The sequence below is a fragment of the Musca domestica genome, unplaced genomic scaffold (assembly GCF_030504385.1).
Source record: "Musca domestica strain aabys unplaced genomic scaffold, Musca_domestica.polishedcontigs.V.1.1 8, whole genome shotgun sequence".
Lineage (NCBI taxonomy): Eukaryota > Metazoa > Arthropoda > Insecta > Diptera > Muscidae > Musca > Musca domestica.
In genome coordinates this window covers 952473-971321 of record NW_026712409.1, presented here as the reverse complement: position 1 = coordinate 971321, position 18849 = coordinate 952473, and the positions used below count along the sequence as shown (strand labels likewise).

The window sequence follows — 18849 nt, the reverse complement described above, 5'->3', positions numbered from 1 at the left end:
AACTAAAAGTCGCGCGGAAAATCAAAAAAAAAAAAAAACACATTCCCGAAAAAAATGATTTAACCATGGTACAAAAAAATGTAAGGTTTCTGATCCCGACTTGTGCCAATTTTGTTTTGGTACTTATTGTTGTGAAAAATAAATAAAAAACAAATTCACTGACGAAGAAACATTTATTCGAGAATATTTGCCATGAAATTGAAATATTGAACAGTTTGGACCCAGGGTCAAACAACCACATGTTTACAATTTTTTCAAAATTATTTATTTGACAACATCTCGTCAAAATTCTCTTTTTATAAACTGTACACTCCAAGGATTGTCAGTTGCAAACCCGATGAAACGGTGTAGGAAATCTTTCCAGTGATTCAATAACGAAATACAAATTGTTTCGCCTTATCTACTTTCTGGCTGTACTAATTGAATAAAATTATGGTTGAAGACCATTGGTTGAATTCCTCCAATTTTTCATGTATCCAATGTTAATTAAAAGTTGTTCCACAACATACAAGTTAGTACAAGATAGCATGGTACAATAAAAGGTAGGGTAGAGCTACCACTTGATTACAATTTTTTTCTAAGTGTGCCCGACTTTCAATTTTTATATTGAAAAATGAAAACCAAACATTTTCAAAATCAATGGTTTAAAGAAACTTGTATTGCGGGTCGCGCGTTAAAGCTATTAACCTGTTTTGCAGAGAAAATGAAAGATTGAACAGTATTAATCATTGGGTGTTATAAATATATGGATACCAGAACATGGAAGAATCTGCCATCTATATTTTTTTTGAAACCGAAAAACTAATACTACTTGTAGGCAAATTTCTCTTTACAACTTTACTGTTTTAGATGTAATTCCAGAACTTTATTTTGTAGTTCCCCACGTTTCAATTTTATTTCGAAAATTTTACATGCCATTTGAAACTCGACACAAATCATAGAAGTATAACGATATGACAAGTCAGAGTCAAAATATTGACACCAGGTGGACTTACCTTTGTTGTTATGATATCGTAACAACATATTCACCAATGTTGAGTGATTCTAACAGCAAAGCCAATATTCTATTAATTGAAATCGCCAGAGAAATACAATTTTGAGCCCAAATTTTTTTGTGTGCAGAAAATGTTATACGTAGAACTGCTCTGTTATTGTGCTTTTTAAGCCATTAATTATTTTTCGTATAAACTATTTTTTCATAATGCAATTTCTTCAGTCTTTACCATTTCCGAAATAAATATGTTTTCAAATTGCTAGTCCAAATATAAATCACCGGAAGGGGAAGAAGAAAAGTTGCAAGTGATTGCAAGACTAAATTTGTCCATTAAGAATTTGCAAACTCTCAGTGAATGAACTGTCGAAATTGTTCTCTCAAATCACACTCTTTTGCAGTGCTTTTGCAACAATTGTTACAAATTTTAATTGTTTCATAATTAAGAAAAACGAGTAGCGATTTGTTTTTATTAAAGTGTAGTAGATTATTGAAGGAACTGGAACAGAACTAGTCGTAGCAGCTATTTAACAGTATCCGTTAAAAACCAAACCATGTGAACCCCAGTTACGTCACAAACAACATTAGTGCGCACATTGACGCACACAACAACATAACGGAGGATGTGTGCATATTGAAGATTTTGGAGGGTTGCAAATATCCCTACATTGTGAAAATATCCCCCAACTGAATTTTACGACTGCCATTGTTTTCCTATAAACACGAACGTACTCAACAGGTTGGACTTCAGTTTACCAAGAGAAGTTCAAGCGTGCGGATCAAAACATTCGAAAAAAAGGAAATTATCCGAGCAGGAAAATTTAAAACGGTCGGTTGGCATTAAACCATTAGTCAGTGATACGTCTCATGGTCGATTGATTGACATGAGCAAATAGAAGTGCAAACATCTACAGAATTTTAATTAGCAGTTCCTTCCGACAATTATTCAATTTCTCAAAAACGATTGATTCCGTCAACAAACATTAGCAACAGCAACAAACCCTTGAACGGATTGAATCATTCGGCACGTATGAAATAAATTGAAATAAACCTAAAACCGTCTTTAAATTAAACGGTCACGATAAAACAGCGATCGTCATCACCGATATCTACACCAGACGGTCTCAGTTTCACATCGTCTGAATGCATTTTGATGAAATGGAATTGTTTATCAAAATTTAAAAAGATTGATTTAATCAAAACATTTCGTAGATGTTGTGGCTAAGTTATTTTAAAATAAAAAAAAATGTGTTGAGGTTTTTATGTTTTCTTTTCGTCTGCTCCCATTGCTGAAGTGAAATTTACGAATTTGTAAAATAATAAACATTTTTATGAAACATATAAAATGAAATCAAAGATTCGAAAGTTTTGGTCCTTCGGGACGCTTAATCAGAAAAATGTGAAGGCTTATAAAGAACTATAAAGTGTCGAAATTGACTTTTGTCTAAAAATATTTATTTGAATTTATAATTTACTGCCATCATTTTGTAGTATGGAACAGAACGAAATAATTCTTAATGTAGCTAAACATTCCATATCCAAGTCTTTTAGTATTTTGAACCATTTTCAAAGAAGTTTTATAATAATCTGATACGCTATTTTGGAATTTGCAGAAATATAGATTTAACCATGGCTCAATAAGAAAGATTGCTCAACTTCAAGGAAACTAGGAAAATTCAACATGTTAAATAGACTTTTTAAATATGCAACAATTGGTTTTTATACCCTACACCACAAGGTGGTCAGGGTATTATGTCTTTGTGCATTTGTTTGTAACAGGCAAAAGGAAACGAGATAGACCCATACTTCCTTTTGATGATCTGCACAGAATCACATTCTGAGTCGACTTATGCAAGTCCGTCCGTCCGTCTGTCCATGTATTTTTGTAAACAAAGTACAGTTCGCATTTATTTCCCTATCCAGATGAAATTTTGCACAAATCATTTGTTTGGCCCAAGGACGAACCCTATTGAAATTGGAGATTATCGGTCAAAATATAATCTTCGTCCGATTTGCCTTTTATTGTGCACCAAACGTGTAATATCAGTCCGAATAGTATGAAATTTTGCACGTACGATCAGATTGGACCTGAAAATAAGTATGCCAAATTTGATCGAACTCGGTTAAGATATAGCTATAGCTCCCATATATATTATTCATCCGATTTGTTATTTTTGTCCTCCGCAGCCGTAATATGCACTCTGTAACAACAATATTTGGGGAAATATATTAAATACAGCTCAGAAATACATTATCTAAATTTTATTGAGATCGGTTCAGATTTGGATATAGCTCCCATATATAACTTTGTCCGATTTACCTATTATTGTGCACCAAACTTCTAATATTTGCCCAAATGGTATGAAATTTGGCACTTACGACCGAATTGAGTCTAGAAGCTAGTATGTCAAATTTGGTGAAGATCGGTTCAGATATAGCTATAGCTCCCATATATACTGTTCATCCGATTTGTTATATTTGTTACCCACAGCCGTAATATGCACTATGTAACAACGATATTCAGGGAAATATATCAAATACAGCTAAAAAATATCTTTGCCAAATTTCATCGAGATCGGTTCCGATTTGGATATAGCTTCCATATATATATATATATATATATATATATATATATATATATATATATATATATATATATATATATATATATATATATATATATATATATATATATATATATATATATATATATATATATATATATATATATATATATATATATATATATATACATATATATATATATATATCTTTATCTGATTTCAAATTAATTTTGCACCAAATGGGCAATACAATTTAACAGATACAAATGCTTCGGCATATTTAGTCCTTTGAACTTTAAACTACAATTATAATCATAGCGTGTATGATTGCATTCTCCCATAAAAAACTTTTTAATTGTTATGCGGAGCTCTACTAAATTAGCAAAGTGGTGTAGGGTATCATAATGTCGGCTCCGCCCGACTTTAAGACTTTCTTTACTGGTTTTATTTAATATTTTTCACAAATTTATTATATTGGGGAAAACCAACAAAACTTGAATGGAATATTAGAGTTTACCCACAAAATTGAATCCAAGATAGTAGAACAAGATTGTTTTATCCCAAAATTGTACATTACATTGCCCGTTATAAATAATTTCAAATTATTTTCATTTTTATTCAAAACAATACAAATACACATACAAACTGTGAACTTGTTTTGACAGAATAGGGGCACCGAAAGAAAAAAATTGTATTAAGGGGGTAGCTTTGTTCTACCTTCTGTAATTGTGCCATGGATGTAACCATAGTACAATTAAAATGTAGAGCTGATTTCCTTTTTATTCTCAGTATGTCCAACTTCTGTCAATTTTGAGTGAGTACATATGGTTTTGAAAAATACAAAACAAAATAGTTGTAAATCACTGATAAAAGGCATTACCCCGCTTTGTCATGTAATTAAAAGATTAAAAAGTATGGATCACATTTTTAAAGAAAGCAAATCTAAATTTCATTCATCTAAAAAAATAATAATAAGAACAACTTGTTGCATATAATTTTGGATATTTCTGACAGGAAGCGGATATAGCCTAAGGGCTGTATTTCAGTAGATTGTACCATGTATATAATACCTTTAGCATATTTCTAATTAATAAGTTGTGTTTTAACAACAGTAGAAGAGACATTATCACCTTGGTAAAAAGTTGTAAAAGAGAGGGTCATACTTGTGTGCATGTTCTTTATTTTGTCTCTAAAGTTTTTACTCGATTCTGGAGTTGTAAAGATAGTACAATTAGTGTTATATTGCAGGTGTTGGAATACAACTGACTTAATTATATTAATATGGAAATACATATTTAAAAGAGTGTTTTTCTACTCTACAAACTAGATTCATCAAATTCGCCGCCATTGATATTTTGGGGATATTTTTGGGATGATATTTTGTATTTACAAGATTTTTGCCCACTTTTGTTCTTCCCAAAAAAAGATGATGAACCTTCACATCCGGTTTAGAGATAATTTAAAATTGACTGTTTATAGGGTACTCTTCATATTATCCCTATTATCCCAATAAGAATGCGTTGCTATATTTCACAAAACCCCAAAGACGACGATGCAAAAGCTTTTTTCACGGTATAGAAACAGCGACGCTGCATTGGCTAATGTAGTAGTATTTTTCATGTTTTCTTAAATTGCTAAATGTAGTGCATCTTATGTATATAAGAATTTTGATTCAAGTTTGAATTGGACGTTGTGTTTTTCCCAGCGATTCCATGACGTATATCAAGATTTGTACCTGCAGCTAACTATTATGGATAATATATAAATATATAAAATAAAAATAGGCAATAAAATTAAAACTTAAAAAAAACTGTTTTATCAATAATAGGTGTGTCTGGTTACTCTAAAATTTGTAACAATTGTTACAAATTGTTACTGGAAGTCGTCTGTTAACCCGAAAGTTCTGCAAAAGAGAGCGGTTAAAGAGAGAAATTTTGACAGTTCTTTCAGTGAGAGTTTGCAAATTCTTGCTGGACAAATTTCTTCTTGCAATCACTTGCAACTCTTCTTCTTCTCATTCATCGACATTCAATCAGATGTTTTCTATTGTTTGTTTAGTTTCAATTTGAGAACAACGTAAAATAATGTGAAAAAAAGTAAATATTAATATGTAATAAGAAAATAAAAGACTATTTCCAACATTTTTATTTAAAAAACTTGTAAAATTAGTATTGCTTCCTTTGTTTTAATTCTCCCTATGGGGACAAATTGGTTTGTTTTGACAAATCAGCTGATTATTTGCAAACTTCTGCAGGAATACCGTCTGTTTACTTTTCGCATTTTCCTTGCAAAAGAGAATAAAACTACCTTACTCTCTCAGAAAGAAGTTGCTGGACAATTCCTGCTGGAAAAGTAACCAGACACACCTAATATTTGAGGTGTGATCGTAGTTATTTAATTCAAGGCTTGTAAGATAAAAAATATGTGTCAAAAGGACGTTTATGCCTTATTCTAAGTTGTTTACGTTCTTATACTACAGTGATCATGGTAGATGGATACAGGTAGATGTATTATCACTTGTGAATATTGATATGTAAAAATAGGTTTATTTTAAACATGTGTTTGTTATATAGCTTATCATGATCGTTAGTATGTATAATACAATCCATGGCAGAAGAATAAAGGTAGATGCAACATCTTTTGGAAGCATTGATATGTCAAAAAAATTTAAATGTTGTTTTTTTTTTAATATAAGTAGATTTTTATATGTTTCCTTATACTAGTCAGTCGGAGGCTATTAAAATTCGCGTTTTTCAAAAATTTTTACAAATTTAAATAATTTTTTATTCAAAATTTTCAATTCCAATATTGGTTTGACAGTCTATTGTCCCAGCAGCTGTGTCGTCGCGTCTACCTATATTCTTCTACCATGGTACAATCATTACAAGGTAGAACAACTTCGAGTTCTTAATATGGCTTAGTTTTTCGTTAAAAAAGCAAAAGTTTATTCTCCCCAAACGCTGTAAATGCTTAATTTGCAACAGAATTGTGGTTGTTTCCCTAAGCGACTCACAAATATATTTTCCTAGATTTGTAATTGTGTACTTTGATTTAATTATGTAAATATTTTAAAAAGTAAAAGGCGAATTGAGTAGGCTTTGAGACTCACCAATCAGGAGAACGATCTCAACTTTAATTAAAATCTTAATTTGTATGGATTTCGCCGCAAGTACATCGACATCGTGCATTGAGATCGTACCCAATTTCAATGTTAACTTCCAAAATTAACATCACGGTTCAATGTTCGGTGACCGACAATTGACTTTAGTTGTGGAAATTAGAGGCAATAACAAGTCTAAGCTATCGCTAGTAGTCGTTAATGGTATCATTAGATCGTCATAACAATTTGTGATTTGAATTATAATTCAATCAATGTAACGCCACGGTACAATAAGAATTGATATTTAATGCAACACAGATTGAACGCGATACACATTTTTCGGTGTGACGCTTGATTGATAGAACAACAGCCACAGGGGAAATGTCAGTGCTTATATATAGAGAGAGAGAGCTCTGTGACTGTCCTCTCGACGAGAAGTCAGACGTGTTCTTTCTGCACACCATTTCATTTATTTTAAATTGCGCTTTGTTGTTTTGTTTGTCAACCACTTCCTTCCTAGGCTTCCGGTCCATTGTGTTCATGCTAAAAAAGTTAATGAGAATAGAGATAAAGGCTATTCTAGTATTAATGGAAACCAAATAGTGTGCATTAGTTCTCGTATTCCTGTATCCAACCTCAAGCTACAAAAATTCTATCTGGAGTAATTTGAATAACCCCAACCCTGGTAATAAGCTGCACTAATACAAATACCACTAAGTAATGAGACCCAAGACTAATTGACTTATTTTTATCATCAAATAAACGAAAGACGTTAGTGGCGAATATAAATTAGTAATGGATGTTAACACTCAAATAAAGGAGACGGAAATGAGCATCAGTAGTACTTCATTGTAAACCCGGAACTAGAATAATGCCATGTTGAAGGGACAGTTAATTGCCATGGTAGAAGAATACAGATAGTCGCTTCGACACAGCTGTTGGGACAATGAACTGTCAACCCGATTGTGGAATAGAAAATGTTGAATAAAAAATTATTGAAATTTGTAAAAATTATTGGGAAATACATACTACAACCACCACCGATTTGCTTCGTATAGGAAAACTTATAAAAGTTTGCTTATTTTTGACAAAACATTTAAAAATTTTTGACATATGTATGGTATTCTTCTACCATGGTTAATTCGTTAGCTCATACGACATTCGCTTGTAAGCATTTACAGTGAGGGATTCAAAGTGGAACTGATTACTGTAACCTAGGGAAATAAAGAGAATCCAAACTATATAGTATTACAAATTTGGACACATTGGGTCTCTTCCAGAACTTGCAGGAATATACTAGTTTTGCATTTTTTCGATATCATAAAGGGTAAAAACTTTAATATTCTTGCAGAGCGAGAACAGACCAATTGATAAAAATATGGCAATTTTTCGCATTTCCTTTTTTGGTGTTGTTGACGATTCTACGGGAAGGAGGTTGTTCGAGGTGTCAATGGACCTAAAATGAGATTTTCAAGTTCAAGGCTCCGCACTTAATTTCCACAAGGCATTTATATATATTTCCCTAGTGAAATTATCCCTATAGCTAGCGATCCACATATAATGGAAAAATATGTTTTAATTCTTGTACGGGGTAGTCTCACATTTGCCTTGGTGAATTGTTTCTTGCAATATTTTGTACACATATTCGATGTATGGCAGGTAACACATCCTTTGAATTCATTGAATCGTATTGGACGACTTTCATTTAATTTCATTGGGTACCAACATTTTTTATTCAATAAATTCTCTATTTAGGGAGGCAAATTCTAAGTGTGGACTGGAGTATACAGGGTATTCAAATTTTAAAACCAAAAGAAATGTTAGGTGGGGAACATTTTCCAAGTGAGGGATTTCAATCATATATTTGAAAAAAACTGCCATCGCACTTCAGCATTGATCTTTCCTTGGACACTTTATGTGGACACACATAATCAGCATTTTGAGAATAGTGCATGGCATTCTGGTCGCACATGTCACGATTTCTTGTCGAAGTCATATTTTTATTGGTTTGTCCTTGCCCTCGGTACCATGTTTGGCTACTGTCTTTCATATTGAAGTTACCGGGAGAACTAATCATGACTAAATTTCCCACCTGAAATTCCTTTTAAAAGTAAACCTCAAAATCACCAAGTGAAACTTTCAGCATCGTCATACCTACCTGGCACTATTAAGATAATGTTGGTGGGAGTGTGTTGGCCCTGGCTAGAATTATGTGCGACAATTTTGTATATGAACTAAATTTTAAATCATATTCCTGCCATGGCTATTCGTACTCGTAACTCATATCCGACAATCTATTATAAAATTTGCAAGTATAATAATACCTCCGTCACTAAGAGGCAGGCGACAGAGAGGGAGAACAATGCAAATCCAGTAAGGAGCGCAAAGAAATGGTTCGTAAATACGTTCCTGCATAGATATGTTGGTAAAGATTTTACATTCGCTGACATTGAGGTATCTCTGTGCCATTGCAATTGAAGAATTCATACTGCAGCAGGTTGTTGCAGTTGAATGGCTAATCCCACGAGACGTGGGGAACCTGGTTCAATCCACGAAAAAAAACCTTAGTATGGAGAAGTTACAACATTGGAAAAATAATTATTTTAATTAATAATAATCTACACATTGACAGAGCCAACGGGGGGATGTTTGGACGGATTTCATCAAGGTGTTGCTAAGGTCAGAGGAACTAAGTTAAACTTAGCAAATCGAGGAAATTTTGTAAACAACGAGATGAGAGGGGTTCGACCTACTCAACTTCGAAAAACCATTTTGTCGCTTTTCAAGCACGCCAATTGATTACTCCCGTGTTTGCGATCCCATCCTGTCAAAATTTTAATTTTAAGTGACTTCAATATCTTCAATCATACCCCTGAAACGACATAGACGACATCTGCTGATCCGATTTTTTTAAAGACATTTATTGAACCACTTAAAAGTACGCCAAATAGGGCTGGGTCCTCCCATAGTTTTCTCTCTTATGGTGACTCAAGACCCATTAGTTTTTACATTTCAAGCCATGACCCACAATGAATCCTAGCAATTTTTGAATTGCCAATTAAAAAACATTTTGAGTTGCTCATTTATATAAAAGGGAGCAATCACAGAAAAAAGTGTGACCAAATTAGTGTTTTGTGATTGAGCCGTTGGCCTTAGGCAGACGCACATAGAGAGAGACGTGTTTTGCGGACGACTGGATACACCTGACAAGTATGTATTGCGATGAAAAAAAAAATAATCCACCAAAACACCCGACATTTGATCCACTGCCTGAACACACAATGTCAGATTATATTACAGCGGTGAAATATGAAGTGTGTGTGTGAGGGCGGGGTCAGGGGGTAAGATGTGGCTGGCCGTTGAAGGAGTGCTAATGAACTCAAATGTCCCACAACTAATTCGTAATTAATTATCAAGTAAGACAGCAATAAACCGACGGAGGGATACACATCAGTCAGATATTTGTAGGCAGAGGCGACATGAAAATACATTAGGGTGGTGCGAAATATTTTGTCAATTATGTTTCAATCTGAACAATCCAGGGAGCAGAAAGATGTAAGAAAAGAGATTAAGTCGAATTCCGAATCGACGTATTTGTTTCGAGAGGATAACATTTCTATCAAATATTGGTGGTTGAATAAATACCAACAAAAGTAAGGACATGTTTTAATGAATAAAGTATCAAAGTTAAGGTACATAAGAGGCATGGCCTTGTTGCTTTCAGCCCACTTTGCTTGAAGTGTAAATGGAAAGAAAGTTCTTTATTTTTTACCAATTAATAATATTTCCAATAAAATAATGACATTTTTCAAACTGTGTAAAAGTGCAACGAATTATTTTAGCAGACCGCATCTGCACCAAAAAGACACGCTTAGTTTTTTCCGTACATTGACGAACCTGACTGATTGTGGGGGAATTCAGTTCAGTCTCTCCGATTACATATAAGTTCTGGAAAAACCACGCAACATTTTTACGATCAAAGTGAGGTTCAGACCAAAATTAAGCCTTCCAAATTGAGGATACCCAACGTCAAATTCAAGAGCCCTCAAGAGTATAATTGGAGAGCGATAATAATAGTATTTATACAGCAAGGCCCCTAGAATTTCAAAAAAAAAAAAATCCCAACCCTTATTTATTTAAATACATTTTGTTTTAATTTTTCATTATTTATTTAATTATCAAATGCTTCACTTAATATTTTGCATAAAAATCGATCTGTTCCAGAAGTGCGAGAATGTAAAAGTTTTTACTATTTGGCCTTTATGATATCGAAAAACAGAGCAAATCAAATCAAATATTGTCAAAGTAACTTGAAATCGGTATGAACTTATGTACAGTGTCCATACATAAATATAATCCATTCAATTTAGGCTGTCCCAAAGCCGTAACATACTCCGATACATTCATTTGAGACATTTGGCCTCTTCTAGAACTTCAAGAACTTCACATTTTCACTGCGATATCCAGTTTTCCCTTTATGATATCGGAACAAATTGCAAAACTAGAAGATTCTTGCAGATTCTGGAACATCCTTTCCCCTTCCAATTTTTACCTATTTCGATATAACCTCAAAACATTTGTGACGGAGGGCAGCTCTGGAGTGCTCTAGGGTATCATATTTTCAAATAGAAAACGAATGCAGTATGATGCATGCTACAATAATTACAAGATATGGCAGAAAGACTAGTTTTTAAAAACACAACCCTGAAGCTAGAGTCGTGTAACTTCAAATTTACCCATATGAATTCTCCGATTCGTATTTTGTACATTTAATCAACCTGTCCTACCTTGCCGTTATTGTATCATGGCATGATGTGACATATGTGCATATGTAGGTTTCCTGTAGGTATTCATGTAAGAACGAAATATTAACAATTATTGCAGACAATTGATTTCCATAACTGAATGTCCGCATACGCAAACACACACATACATTCAGATGCACACATAACATTCATATGTACGTGCATACGTACAGATTGCCATTTTTTGTATCTTTATCTATTCATGACCCTATGTTGGCAACTTTTTATTTATCCATTAGAAATAATTGATCATTTGCAATATGCTGAACGGTAGGCCAGGGGATTTCTCGGCGGGCCGTGTCGCTGTCATGCCAGCCAAAAAGAGCCTTGCCAAAAGACCACAGACGCAGACGTTGTCGACGGTAAACAATGCATCAGCACGAAAGGCCAAAGATGTCATTGCCATGGGGGAACCTGTCACCGTAGCCGTGGTACAAGCATCAGACAACCAAAAGCTGCAGTTTGACAAAATGTCCATCCATTCGGTCAGCTCCGAAGATATATCGGCTTCGAACGGTGGCCAGTGCTGTAGTGCCGCAGCCCGGAATCCGGCTATAAAAACGGGTCGACGCATACAACTTATGCAGGTAAGCACTCGGTCAAACTCTCATATTCCGTATATATCTCGATTAGCATTTAATTTGGATCCTATCGTATGGGAATGTAGACCACAAAGTTTTTAATAAAACGAAAACCAATTTATAAGGATGTAACAACTTTACTCATTGCATATTTTCGTATTTGTTTTGTTTTTGGTTACGATAATAAAATAAATTCTAAACAACTTTTCAATCGATAAAATTTACAGAATAGGTCTACAGTAGGCCAACTGTAAATTTTTGTAAAATAAACAGTGAATGAAGTTGTAAAAAAAGCTCACAGAATAGGGCTACAGGTGTATTTACCACTGTCGTTATGATATCATAACAACATAGTTACCAACTTTAAGTGATTTTAGCCGCTAGGGTAATACTCAACTATTTAAAATGGCCTATAGAATGAACTTTTGAACACAATTTTTTGTTTCCAATTCTTATCTATCGTTTTGTTCTATAATTGTGTTTTCAATATTTAAATGCCTCTGTCATGAGTTGTTACTCTAAATATTAATGCCACATGCCCTTTTCTCAGAATGCATTTTGTCAACATTTATTTTTATACCCTCCACCATTCTATGGAGGGTATATTAGCTTTGTCAATCAGTTTGTAACTCCTCGAAATATTCAATCCTGGATCAGCGTAAAATTCCAAGTCTGTTGTAATCACGCTATATTTCTAACGAATTGAGATAGAAGGCTAAAATTTTGCACACATGCATAGTTTACCAGTAGGTAGGTTAAGTTCGTAAATGGGCCATGTCGATCCACGTTTTCGTATAGCCCCCATATAACGGTACCTTCCGATATTCGGTATTTTCATGATTTTAGCGACATTACTTACCGGAATCGTTTCAAATTTCGCATTGGAAGATCTTAATGGATACTACAACTTATGGCTAAAATTATTCAGAAAAAATTTCACAAGCAGGCCCACGTCTTCGTATAGTCCCCATATAACGGTTTCCATTTAAGTGGTAGTTTTCAGACAGTTAAAAGTATTAAAAGTTCGGCCCGGCCGAACTTAGCTGCTTTTTTACTTGCTTTAAAACGCCTCGAAATCTTTTTGTTTTTTCGTTTCAGATGATTATTTTGCCATTCATACCGATACTGGCACTGATTGTGCAGACATCGATCTCGCTGCACGATGTTCTGGAATATCGAGCTGAGGTGGCTGACATCGAAACACAGGTATGTTGACTCTATTATATACATGTTATGGATGACAGGTACCAGAAACAGTGGATCGGCATATCGCACCTGATCAGATGTTGGTAGATATATTGAGATGTGCGAAGCTTCTGCCAAACCGAATACCAACATCGCTCTCTACGATATATTTGTTTTTATTGTTCTGTTTTCTATTTTGACTTTTATATGGGAAGTATTAAAAGGAGTGGGGCTATATTGTCCCTCTCCGAGCTCTAATTGCTAATGCAGGGAAACGATGCGTGAATTTTTGAAACTTGACTGTTCTACAAAAACATTTGCACTTGCTCTGATCTACATTGTTATAAAACAAGAGGAAAGCTCCCAAGTGTTAACATTTCTTTTATTTTGTATGGTTCTGGATAGGTATTCTTCACCAAAAAAGTTGCATTCGACACTACATACCTGTGTATGTGTTTCCAAGAAAACGTTTTCGTCTGTCTGTCTGTCTGTCTTTCGAGCAGGCCATAGTAATAGAAAAAACGAGGTACGAAACGCATTTCACGAGGACATTATTTCACAGTTGGTAATTAAAATTTATCGCACCAGTTCAATCATCCGACCTGATAACACTGCTGTCAGTTCGAGTTCAATGCGTTCTATTTACATATGTATGTACATACCTACATATGTGTGCGAGATGTCGCCGGTATGAAATGTTACCATCGCAGTCCAACAACCCCCTCCCCGCCCCTACATGGTCAGTAGATGGCATCAGGAATACTTGTGGAAAGGGACATCAATTGCGTGCAAATATTTACACTCGGACTTGCACATCGACATCTTGAGCGCACACACACACACACATGTGTGTGTACATAGTCACATCCTTGATACTTGTATTTGTGTGTGCGTGTGTGTGTGCATGTGCTGAGCCGGTAAAACAGGAAAGGGATAGTTGGGGTAACAAAATACTTTGACCGGGGAGACCAAGATGAACCCTTGTCCTTGGGATCCAGACATTCGGTGGAAAATTTCGTCCAGGTGCGGAGAATGCTTACAGCCCGTGAATGAACCCGTTATTGGTCTAATAGTGATCGGAAGGAGTGTCGACCAAACGTACCCGTACACTCGTATTCCAATCCTGTCTTTGGACTGTTGCATGTCCTACGTATGTATGTACATATGTGTATTGGAACGGCTTCCAGCAACGATTGTTGCAGTAAAAGCTGAAACCTTATGCCATCTTCTGCGTCACGTGCGGACACTTTATCTCCATTTGTGTTTGTGTGTGTGTTTTAGATTAATTTTAGTTTTTATGAATCAAATTGCCGCTCCACCCGACCACGGCGACGCGTTGTCCGCTTAGGCACGAACATAGATAGCTTGGAGTGCAGAGGGTTAATGTTTAATTAGTGAATGACATTTAATTGTAGCGCTGTGTAATCGATTGGAGACGAATATTTCGAGAATCGGCGGTCATTAATTTCAATTTCGAAAATCTTTAATCCTGTAACCTCTGGCGGCTTTGTTATAGGTAACCATTGCCACGGATTTGGGAAAAGTCGTTACTCACCTGCAGTTGGAGAGATCAGAGGTAGCTTTTTATATATTCACAAATGGCAGCAAGGTTCGGTAAGGCGTGCAATCGTGTGAGTGTGTGTGTCTGTCCTCACATCCGGAATTAATTCCATTACAGCTCTAATTTGACCCAGCGTTTCGCTGTCACGGACCAGGCATTGAACAACATGACAACGTGGAGTGAGGTCAGTGTCCCAACGCGTGATGATGACGACGATTATGGGGTTTTACTGAATCGCAGCGAATTCCAAAGCCGTCTCAATGAGTTTAGGTAAATGCCCAAATTACTGAGGTTAACGACGTTTACCGGCCCCCCTCCCCCTACCATTGTGTAAATAAAAGTGATGTGGATATGAGTTCGAGGGGGGAGGGGGTGTGTCGTTGTGCGCCTGTAATGTAATTAATATGTAAATTTTGTAATCCTTCCATGGATTTGCTTGCATGTTTGACGTTTTGTATCTCCCTCACCACCACCACAGGGACAGGGTGCGTACCGAGCCGGAGGATAATTCAATCACCGATGTCATGAATTGGTACACAGCGATTAACAAGGCTCTGCTATACCATCTCTCGGAGCAAATCAAGGAGGCGGACAACAGCGGGGTGTGGAGGTTCGCATTTTGATTGACAACCTGACAAGCTAAACGAGGGACTAAAATGTTGCTTTGTTTTTTGTTTTCGATTTTGACCGTTGCAGGTATCTGGTAGGGTTCAAAAACCTGCTGAAGAGCATCGAGAGCCAAAATATAGCCTCCTCGTTCGGCATCAAATACTATGGTCGGGGATTGCTGGGCTCAGAGGGGTTTGCCTCTTTCATTCGTCACGAGTTCCTGGCCAGGGAACTTATTAACTCCACGCTGAACTATGTGCCCTCCCTGAGGAAGATGTACCTCAACATCACAGAAACGAACACCTACAAAAAAATGAAAAACATGTAAGTATGAATGGGTTCGACACAATAGACCCCGGTCTGATGTTTGTTCTGCCACTAGGAGCACCGTAGTTCTGAAAAATAAACGCCGCAATGTGTCCGACATCCAAAGTGCAATTGAATACTACGACGCAATGCACAACTACACCGACGACCTTAGGATATTGCAAAAGGATCTGCGACAGCAAATCAAGTAAGCCAAAACTATTTTTCTCTTTCTGTCCTTATTTTGAGTTTATGTAACTGTAACCGGTTTTCGCTGCCATAGGAAATACGTGGGGGAAACTCTGAAAGTGGCGGCCAAGAACGAGGCCATTGGCATTTCGATTTTGGTCGTGGTGCTGTGTGTCTCGCCCATAATTATTGTCCTGGTGAAAAATGCCGCAGCTACCATTCAGGTAGGTCAAGCGTTGAACCTCTTTAAAACGGAGGCACATGTCATTCTTTTTATGTGCCTCCGTCTCTATGGATTTTTCAATTGATGCAGGCCATTTTCTATGTTCCATTTAGATGTATGCATTAAATCTGGCAGAAAAGGCTAAGGAGCTGAAGCGGGAGAAACGGAAAAGTGACTCGTTGCTTTTCCAGATGTTACCACCCAGTGTCGCTATGCAATTGAAACAAACACAACAGGTTGGGCGCCATTTGGCAAATAGTTGTGCGCTATGGATCTTTTTAACGTGTCTCTCCCTTTTTTATTTTGCACAGGTTCCAGCGGAACTCTACGAATCGGCAACTGTATATTTCAGTGACATTGTTGGCTTCACGGAAATAGCTGCTCGTTGTACTCCATTGGAGGTATGTATCACTTGCACTTCTAGTGGCTAGTTCGAGAATCGCACACCCAGTATCAATTTGGAGTCATGTACCGCTCCTCAACTTTTTCGTTTGGGCTAAGTGAAACGAGCGTTCAAGTTCACTATAGACATGAGGGGATAAGTGCTTGATTTCTAAGCAAAACCAATTCAGAGCAAGAATAACAGAAAAAGTGTTCATCAGTAAATCTGCTTCCATTGCTGGGATTATCGAACGTTTTAATGTTTTCTGTTGGATCTTCGATGCCTGTGCAAATACCAAAGGTTGTTGTCTTCTTTTGCTTTTTGCACTGATGGTTTGATTGGAGCGGAGGAAGCCAGAAATATTTCCAATCCCAAATATATATATACGTTCTCACACATACATGCATGCCTATATACATATACACATCATATTGGAGGCGATTTATCAATGAATATAAATGATTTTTTCTTTCGTTCGCACGTGACATTGCCGTTCCTTGGTCTACTTTCTTCTGGATACCATGTCATTGGTTGTTGCCTTCGGTATGGCGGGCAGGTTGTTACATTCCTTAATTCAATATATCGGGTATTCGACGAGCGTATCGAATGTTATGACGTTTATAAAGTGGAAACTATAGGCGACTCATATATGGTGGCCTCTGGATTACCGGTTAAGAATGGTAAGTGTTTGTTTGTTTGTTTTGTTGGCCTAAGATGTTTGACACTGTCTTCGTCTGTGGATAGTGGCAAGAGTAGAATATTGTATAGCTCTGGAACCACTCGCACCTGTTGAGTTCAATCGAGTTCAAGAGGGAGGGGAGCTGCCGAAATTTTTACATGGTTCCGAAATACATTTCTACGTACGTCGCTGTACAAAATTATGTTAAAATTCTCTCCTTTTTCTTTTCCCTCCTTCTTGGAATGCAGGCAACAAACACATTACCGAAATAGCAACAATGGCCCTTGATTTGCTGGACGCTTCATCATGTTTCAAGATACCACGTTCCATGGACATTCTACAGATACGATGCGGCGTTCATACGGGCCCCGTCGTTGCTGGCATTGTCGGCACAAAAATGCCGCGTTACTGTCTCTTCGGCGATACCGTAAATACAGCATCCCGGATGGAGTCAACCGGCGAGGCACACAAAATCCACATAACGGAGGAAATGAATGAGGCCCTGATGAGGGTCGGTGGCTTCAAGACGGAACACCGTGGCTGGATTGATGTGAAGGTACGTTTAATTTGTTGTACGTGTGCATCTGGTCTTTTGTATGCATCTTTCTCTCTGCAGGGTAAAGGCCTTATGAGTACCTATTGGTTAACCTGCAAAGATGGGCCCGTCAAAGTCCGGGAGGAAATTGCCTGGTTTGCCGACATGCAGCCGGTCTTTTTGGAGAATCTAAAATTGGATCCCGCCTACAGGAGTAGCAAACTGAAAAAATGAGTCGAATCATTCCAGTGTACGAGAAGTTTGTTTATTATTTTTGATGTGTGTCCCATCGTCCTGGTCCGCCTCCAGCGTTTGCAATTGTATTCACACATCGCAATTTATGAGATTGGGCGTTGGGAGGGAGGTACTGAATTTATTTTTTTTATTTTGGCACATACAAACGCAGCACATTCGAAAGATCTTCCAAACGTATCAATGGTAGTGTGTATGTGTGTTTGTGTGAATGTACATTCGTAAAATAACACGTTGCCACATACAATTACCATTACGCCAATGTCCACAATCCATAGAAATTGTCACCCTATTATTGACGGTGCCAGCCATTGCTGAAATGACGTAAGACAGAAGCATTGCCGTTGGCCACATTAATGATGTGTTAGAGCTTCTGTAGCAATTTCCACGTTTGCTTACACTCCTTCCACCCTTTCACAGCAATCGAAATATGAACTCTAACTCCAGTATTAATGCGTTTACTTTAATTCGAAATAGCCAAACATAAGTTGACATCCAATCGAACATGCTAGACTCCTTTTCAGATCCAGATTGACCCAAAGCGGCAACGATTATAAGTGTGTGAAATTATTTAGTTGTATTTTTGAAGCCAAAACTAATATATGTAAGTGTGGGTATTTTCCACATCAGTGTTGTAATAAAAAATTATAATTCCCGACGATCCCTCGATCAGGGTTACTCTAGAATTAATGTTGTTGGCCTAAATGTTGTTTTGTTTCTTGGACAACATTTTAGTGTATTTTCAGATGATGTAGGGTAAGTAAGGATTACGTAAAACTATTGGACAGCACCTGCTGGAAATAGAACAGTGTTCCAAAAAATGGTTTATCCATGTACCATAGAATAATGAACAAAAAGAAGGCAGCGTATTAGTGAGAGACCAGTTA

At 36.5% G+C, this 18849-nt stretch overlaps 1 protein-coding gene across 2 annotated transcripts; it reads left to right on the top strand.

The window, feature by feature from the left end:
- The first annotated feature begins 1034 nt into the window (after window positions 1–1034).
- Window positions 1035–18648, top strand: LOC101893791 (uncharacterized). Of its 2 annotated transcripts, XM_005177924.3 has the most exons (14): window positions 1035–1820; window positions 11700–12047; window positions 13140–13247; window positions 14743–14840; window positions 14905–15057; window positions 15266–15397; window positions 15484–15720; window positions 15779–15910; window positions 15986–16115; window positions 16228–16350; window positions 16426–16515; window positions 17053–17176; window positions 17424–17731; window positions 17792–18648. In XM_005177924.3, the coding sequence occupies exons 2-14, from the start codon at window positions 11721–11723 to the stop codon at window positions 17942–17944; spliced, it is 2115 nt and encodes a 704-aa protein (XP_005177981.1). In that variant the 5' UTR covers window positions 1035–1820; window positions 11700–11720; the 3' UTR covers window positions 17945–18648. The 2 variants fall into 2 exon arrangements, with proteins under 2 accessions (XP_005177981.1, XP_058986865.1); XM_059130882.1 differs by lacking the exon at window positions 1035–1820 and having other exon boundaries at window positions 11005–12047.
- Window positions 18649–18849: the final 201 nt, after the last annotated feature.